This window comes from Silene latifolia, chromosome 11 (genome assembly GCF_048544455.1).
Source record: "Silene latifolia isolate original U9 population chromosome 11, ASM4854445v1, whole genome shotgun sequence".
NCBI classification, from domain to species: domain Eukaryota; kingdom Viridiplantae; phylum Streptophyta; class Magnoliopsida; order Caryophyllales; family Caryophyllaceae; genus Silene; species Silene latifolia.
Window position 1 is genome coordinate 600028 of NC_133536.1, and position 7995 is coordinate 608022.

The 7995-nt window shown below is 35.3% G+C and overlaps 1 protein-coding gene and 1 long non-coding RNA gene across 2 annotated transcripts; one reads left to right on the forward strand and one right to left on the reverse strand.

The window, feature by feature from the left end:
* Nucleotides 1-284: 284 nt before the first annotated feature.
* Nucleotides 285-2125, reverse strand: LOC141612617 (uncharacterized). The gene is made up of 2 exons (XR_012529119.1): nucleotides 1680-2125; nucleotides 285-574 (listed from the first exon to the last, which is right to left on the reverse strand). It is a non-coding gene; the product is annotated as an uncharacterized LOC141612617 (long non-coding RNA).
* A 4216-nt stretch (nucleotides 2126-6341) lies between these two features.
* LOC141610558 (protein EXORDIUM-like 2) lies at nucleotides 6342-7694 on the forward strand. Its single transcript, XM_074428694.1, has one exon. It carries the CDS (start codon nucleotides 6425-6427, stop codon nucleotides 7325-7327), a length of 903 nt encoding a protein of 300 aa, XP_074284795.1. The 5' UTR covers nucleotides 6342-6424; the 3' UTR covers nucleotides 7328-7694.
* The last annotated feature ends 301 nt before the right edge of the window (nucleotides 7695-7995 follow it).

Below are 7995 nucleotides of genomic sequence, written 5' to 3' on the forward strand. Positions count from 1 at the left end.
AACCGGTCTCTTTGCTTTGTATGTAGAAGACCAGTCACTACCAATAACTGGTCTCTTTTCTTTGAATTTAAAAGACCACATGTCGGTTAAAACCGGTCTCTTTTATTAACATTAGAGACCAGTTTTTCAACGGAACAGGTCTCTTTAGCTTTCACCTAATTAAGAAAACCGCCTTGCTTGCTATACACTGATTTCACTATTGTCATTATCATGCTACATACACAAATATGCCCATTGATACATTGTTTCACCTACAACTTATTATTGTTGTTCTGAGACAATAATAATATTAATAATGCTCATCTATTAATTTATACCATCAACAAAAAAATTCAATACATATCACCCAAATATCCAAATCATTACTACTCCAAAACTACAATTCCTTTTGATGTTCTAAAAAATAAAGCCTCCCTTCTAAAAAAATTATCAACTACAAAGGAAGTCAAAGAAAACTCGAGGTCAAAAAGAGAAGTTCTAACAATGACTACAATCCAATTAAGCTTTCACCAACATCCATATATTATGATCGCCTTTCATCGTCTTCAATCTTTCATCTTCACCGCATAACCAACTACAAATGAACAATCTCAAAATTAGCTACCAAACTGATAACTTGACAAACAAAAACATTATTCAGCAATTAAAAGTCGTACTTGTTAAAAAGACGTAAGCAGCGACCATATAAATCAGTACGAATCTCACAATTATTCAAAAATAGAAATGTATAATGATGGCATCAAGATGATTACCATAATCACAGCATACATGATGAATCAAGGCCTTTCACGCATGAGATGTAGGCAATACATACAAAAGAATCGATTCGTTGATTGATGCTGGCAAGTGTTTCATACGCACTTGAAATTTATGTATTCTTCATGTGGCAGTAAGCCATAACATGCTCATGTCCCTTCTCTAACCAATTTTAATATTCAAAAGTAACATCTCAGACGGGTAAAAAAGCAATCCCTATCTTTGACAACTCAAATTTGAGTTGTAGCAACATTCCAATAACTAAACAAGTCATCTTGCACATCCAATATTGCAATTTAGCCTACCATATACTACACATCTCATCCTAGTTTCATACAGTTTGTAAAATGTAGTAGTACTAAATTATGATATAGATTATCTAAAGTAATTTGATGCTACTCTAGATCAAACTACCATATACTACACATCTCGTCCTAGTTTAAATTCTGAAACCGCAATTTACAACCTATAAACCATTATTTTTGTGAGTGGATGTAAGCTTTCATTAAAAAATCAGCCGTATTAAAATTCGTTTTGACCATTACCAGCCATTATCCCATTACAATCAAGCAAATCAACAGAAATTACTCTGCAACCCGATCAAATTTTGCTTCAACTTTTGAACAACTGATCAATGACTATGAAGCAATTAAGCAGTATTGCAAAAATAATTCTACACCACACACAATAATATATACACCTTAAAAAGACTTTAAATTTAAATAGTTTAGCGGAGAAGAAATCAATTAACCTTTTAAATTGAATTTGAACAAACAAAAATAGGATCGGAAATAATTAATCAAAATCAGTAATTTCACCAATTGTTTATGAGCAGTAAACTGATTATATATACTCACACACAAATTCAAACTTCAAAGTAGCAAGAACAATTGTGATTCACATAGAGAAGAAAACAATCAAACCTAAGAGAGGTAGATGTGCGATGGCGTCGAGATCGCTACGGTCATCGCTGGTGATTCAAGTAGGAGACGAATAGACGATCGAGAAATACTTCAATGGTGATGCAGACTTGGCGGTGTGAGTAGCTAAACTGACGGCGGAAGAAACAACTGCGGCACTAAAGCAGTTGTGTTTTCCTTCTTTGTTTTTTATTTATTTAGGAAGTGGTGGAGATGTTTTTAGGGCTTAATTAATAATTAATACGTATATCAGAAAAGTTAAGAGACCGGGTTTAGTGGGAACATGTTTGTTATTCCCGATTCTATGAGACCGGTTCTTTCAGATCAATGGTTTCTTATATTAAGAGACCGGTTTACAAACAAAACCGGTTTATTATTTCCAACTCTATGAGACCGGTTTTAAAAAATCAACGGTTTCTAATATTAAGAGACCAGTTTGAAAACTAAACCGGTTTGTTATTAGTAGTTCCTTTGGCCATTTTTGTAGTAGTGAATGTAAACATATCACTGTGATGAAGGGAGTAATATAATGCACATTCATTGTAATTTATAAATTAGTTTCAAAATAAGCTTAGAGTAACATTTTAAATTGTTTTCAGTCGTTTTTGCATTAAGACATGTGTCGGCCGAAACACGGTGCTGACATTTCTTCCATCTCCGGGAGTCACTACGAACATGGTTGCAAATTCTGACTGGAATTTTTATAGTTGCTCATGATACGAGGCTGATTTATTGATTATAACGAACTACGTTCCACTAATCATAAACATACCAAACTTATAAAGACTTTAATCAACTAAAATTAATCGTAAAACATTTTTAAAGATTCATCACGTTTAACTATACTTACCAATTATAACAAGAGTGATATTAGTGTACAACAATTGGATCTTGGAAGAAACTCGATATATATACACCAGTTCTTTAACTTATATACCGATCTTAATGTTTGGCTAAATACGAATGTGGAAGGTACTTAGGCCCTGTTCTTTTGGACTTAAAGTCACTTAATTTAAGTTCAGTTCAGATCCTATAAGTTCAGTTAAGTTCAGATCCTATAAGTTGATTCGATTCGAGATCTTATAAGTCGATTCGAGATCCTATAAGTTGATTCGATTGATTGATTCGATTCGATTCCTATAAGTTCGATTCGAGATCCTATACCTCACTTAATTTAAGTTCACTTCGATTCTATAAGTTGATTCGATTCGATTCGAGATCCTATAAGTTGATTCGAGATCCTATAAGTTGATTCGGTTTAGATTCTATAAGTTGATTCACTTGAGATCCTATAAGTTGATTGATTCGATTCGAGATCCTATAAGTCGATTCGATTCGGATCGATTAGTTTAAGTCTAAAAGAACAAGGCCTTAAGATAGGGAGAGAATATAGATTATTTTATTAAACCTCTAAATTAAGCCTAAAGATGCTTATGATTATAAGTGGATTAGGTTAGATTTATTAGAATAATGATCATTAATGAACAAGAGTGACTTGTTAGTTGAGTCCTTTGAGGGGTGAGGGGTGTTTCGTCTTGGTTCACAAGATGAGCATCATTCAAAGTTGATGCTCGACGCATATTATACAATTATACATACGTCTATTCCTTAGGTTCTTTCACAAGTGCTTGTCATTAGTATAGTATCTTTGTTAAAGTTATTCTGCATGCCCACTTGCAATTGCAAATGTATCAATTTAAATAAAGAGTCTTGTTTGTGACGTTTTTTTCAAAGAATATCTCACAGCTCCTTCCTACTTGTCCTCCCTACTTACCCTTCCACTTTCCCATTTATCTCACATTTTTTCAAAGTGATAAATTTTATTCTGTTACAAATGAGAATTTGTGCAATTTTAAATGCCATGCTCATATTTAATACGGAGTAGCTAACTGTACCAAGAAAAAAAGGCTAACCTTGTGTCAAAACTTTTTCATGGCAAATGGCAATCTCAAATCAAGCCTTTCTATGTTCTACCCCTAGTGATGTAGTAGGTAATTCGGCCGAATAATATAAAAGACGTAAATTAGAATTTTTATTTCTTTAAGAAAGTGATAGTTTAACATTATTTCAGTGATTTTACTCTATGTGATTCACTCTATTTCCTCCTCCAAAGTCTAGTTCATCAATATATCCACTGTACATACAATGTATTATGTTGTACTCTGTATAAATTAAATATTTGATGAGCGAAAAAAATACGTCATTTGACTCCCAAACTTTCACTCACAATCATAACCTTGGATATTTCCCATTTATTTTTCTTTCAAAACCCGCTTCCAAACGAAAATTAAAGGCACATTATCTTAAATTCGGCACCAAATTACGCAAAGAGAAAAAAGCCTTTTAGTCTCCTACAACAAAACATGATAATGTTTATAAATTTGATTTAATAATGTACTTAGCAAAGCACTAATACAAGTACTAATATTATAGTCACCGTACCTATTCCATATGAATACTCCGTATGATCCAAAGAATTGAGGGACCCGGGGTTAGGTTCTTGCAATGATTAACTCCAAGTTTGAAACATTGGTTAGAGTTTTAGAGCATCCATATATAGGTGCAGTAGGCAGCTACCCTTTGTAGACCTATTACCAACCTTACGCAATTTCTGACTCCTATGGGACCTTCTTTACTTGATAAGCCTTTGCTCATCATTCAATTGTTCCACCCAACACTATATTAATTCAAAAAATCTTGAATTAATTAGGATGATAATAATATAAACAATTGGTCTCCCTTGTGACGGGTTACCATTTGTGACGGATATTTTGTGAGATAAAATGGTAACAAAATGGGTTAGTGGAGAAAGGGGACCACATGAATAGTGTTGCAGAGAGAGAAAAAGTGGGTACATTGTGAGGTAAAATGGTATCCGTCTTCAGCTTGTGACGGATATGTCATGTCTTCAATGAGAATTTGTGTAATATAAAAAACGAGAATTTGTGATAGAGTCGTAAATTTGTAATGTTTTATAATTATTTTAAGTAATGACAAAAAGAAAAGGTGGTTGTCCCGAAGGGTGAAATTTAATCAAGAGTATCAGGTTCAAGACTTGTAAAGAATAATTTTTTAAAATATTTATAAGCTAAGGTCTAAGGATATGACTTTTAGATGATCGAGTTTAAAGGTCTCATCATGGGTATAATCTAGTTAAATACATAATGAATCAAAACTCGATTATTCATTTCGAAAGGCCTTGTCATGGGTAAAATCTTTAATCCAAAGTCATCTCATATTCTCATCACCATACCATAATGTCTTTTGATGTAACCATAGGGATCACGGACATAACAAATAATTACAGAATTATTTAATTAATTTGAATTATTGTGTGAAACAATCTCACATTCTAAAACGATCCTATCTATAAGAAATATATAGTCATTTACTATCTATAAGATCATCATGTTCTTTTGCACTTGAAAAGCACCACCTTTTAAGTTAAGTTCAATTCATATAAACTCAGTTCAGTTTACATATGTTTAGTTTAGAAAGGTTCAACTCCTATAAATTTAGTTCAGAAAAATTCAGCAAAGTTAAATTCAAAAGAACAAAAGTCTAAGTGAATAATTTTTGTATAAAATGGACCATCTCAACGGGTAACGGAGTGAGACCGTTTTATTGGTAGATTATGTAATGAATAGGGATTAGGGGACTTAATAATGAGATTATATAATGAGATAGGGATTAGGGAGGCTTAATAATAAGAGGACAATAATGCATGGTCCAAAATGAACAATACTGTAGAATACAACCAGAGTAGTCTACATTCTTGGACTCTGGTCTTAATTTACTACACTCTTCTCTGTGACACATTTACCTACACACGTCATTCTCCTTCCCTTCTCCCATAAGTCACTATCCCTTCAGCAGACTCCCATACGATCCAATACTTACTTATCCACGTCACCCTCATTGCTACAGCCTGTCATCTTACTATTTTTATACTTTTCTGACTCACCAATTAATTAAATAATCCATAATTTAATTAATTAAATAATCCATAATTTATTATATGGAATAAACGCTAGATCTTATTTAAATTCGTCTTAATTAAAACCTGTGATCTTCTGGTTACAAAGGCTCTGATACTATGTGAAAGATCAAGATATCAACTCAACAAAAACCTTAAACTGATGATTCGAAGCCTAGGAATGATTTTATGCTCTAACATCTTACAACATCCTTTCATTTAACTTGTGTGTAATTTAATTGGTTGTATGAGTCGTTATACATTAATTTAGACGATGCTAAACAAGAATTGATGTGGAATAAACTTGTTCGATAAACATTGGTATTCAGTATTAGGGTACTTAAAGTGACGAGTGACTCTCACGATGATCGACATACTCGAAAACTTGAAAAGTACTTTGTATTAGAGGAAATTCGAAACGAACGAAAGGCATTCCTTTAATTAAGTAATTTAAATCGCGTATTATTGTTGGAGTCGTTACGGTTTCTTTTTATTGTGAAGTAAGATGCGTTATGTATCGACTATTACCACGTATGCTTTCCACTCTTACCTTTAATTTGCGGGAGCTCTTGAGACACTGGCGTACTATAATCGCACCAACTACAAAATCCCACGTGGACATCCAAAACACTTGACATATCTACCAATACAGCTGTCATCCTCCATGTCACTCCCCTACTATAAATACCACACTACCCACGTACTCTTCCTCCACACTCACTTTCACATTTTCACTACATCATCCTCCTATATTCCCATACTACCCTTTCCAATGGCGATAAATTACACCCATGCCACTCTCACATTTTCTCTCCTCTGCCTTTTCCTCTCCCGGACCTCAGCTGCCCTTGTGAAACAACAGCCCTTAGTACTCAAATACCACAACGGCGCGCTTCTCAAGGGTAAAATCCCCGTTAATTTAATCTGGTACGGTAAATTTACCCCAATCCAACGCTCAATAATCGTGGATTTCATCCAATCTCTCGGGTCGTCCGTCACAATGACTCAGCAGCCTTCTGCCGCGTCGTGGTGGCGCACGACCGAGAAATACAAGGGAGGCGCTACTAATAGCGCGTCCCTTGTATTAGGAAACCAAGTCCTACATGAAAACTACCCTTTCGGTAAAATACTAAAAAATTCTCATATTATCGGGCTGGGCTCACGAACCCGGCCCAATAACCAGATTAATTCGATTAATATCGTCTTAACGGCCCATGACGTGGCGGTCGAGGGATTCTGTATGAGGTGTGGGTCCCACGGGTCAGCCGGAAAGCGGACTTACATTTGGGTCGGAAACTCCGCAACACAGTGTGCTGGACAGTGTGCTTGGCCGTTTTACCAGCCGATTTACGGACCGCAGACACCGCCTCTAGTGGCACCCAACGGAGACGTTGGGGTTGATGGTATGATCATCAACTTAGCTACGCTGTTGGCGGGCACTGTAACTAACCCGTTTAAAGACGGGTATTTTCAGGGCCCGCCAACAGCGCCACTAGAGGCGGTCTCTGCTTGTACCGGGGTATTTGGCTCCGGAGCGTATCCGGGTTACCCGGGTAATGTGTTAGTAGATAAAACTACTGGCGCGAGTTTCAATGCGTATGGGGTAAATGGGAGGAAGTTCTTGCTTCCCGCAATGTGGGACCCGAAGAGTCTAGCTTGTTCCACACTTGTTTGATATTTCCATATCCGGATGTATGATGTATGGGAGTATGGACTCTTTCCGTCTCAGTTAATAATTTACGTTTACGACGAACAAGATAAAAAGAAGTCACAAAGAAGTATGTAGGTGTTGTAGTAGTTGATGATAAGTATGATGGGAGTTTAAAAAGATGTAAATATAGTGGGGTAATATGTACTGTATATTATTGTCTACTCTAAAAGAATTGCTGATATTTTAATTTTAGAGTTTGGTGTTTGTCGTTTAGTTCTACGTGTATAATATTCTATGTATGAGGTTGGATAAAGTGTGACAAGTTGTGTAGTGAAAAAAATGTGTGCAAATTTGAATGTAAGTATAATAATATAACTCTGTTTGTTATGAAGTGACGATCTTCTAGCATTTTGAGTAGTGTTGTGACTTATTTGTATTCCAGTGTCCAGATTCCAGTCCCTTCTTCCTTATCATCACATGTTTGCGTACAAAATTTCCTACGGACTCGAAATAGCTCATCCAGAAGGGATTGGTGTAAGCGTCTCCGATCAATAGAGATATTGAAATTTCTGTTTTCTAAGCATTTTATCCCTGTTATAGTAACTCGATCCCACCTCTTATTAGATGCACTTGCTAGGTCCTGTTCTTTTAGACTGAAATGATTTGAAATGAAGTACTGAACCGAGCTGAAC

Excerpts from the sequence above, each read along its gene's own strand:
- LOC141610558 (XM_074428694.1), top strand. The coding sequence starts at position 6,425 with ATGGCGATAAATTACACCCATGCCACTCTCACATTTTCTCTCCTCTGC.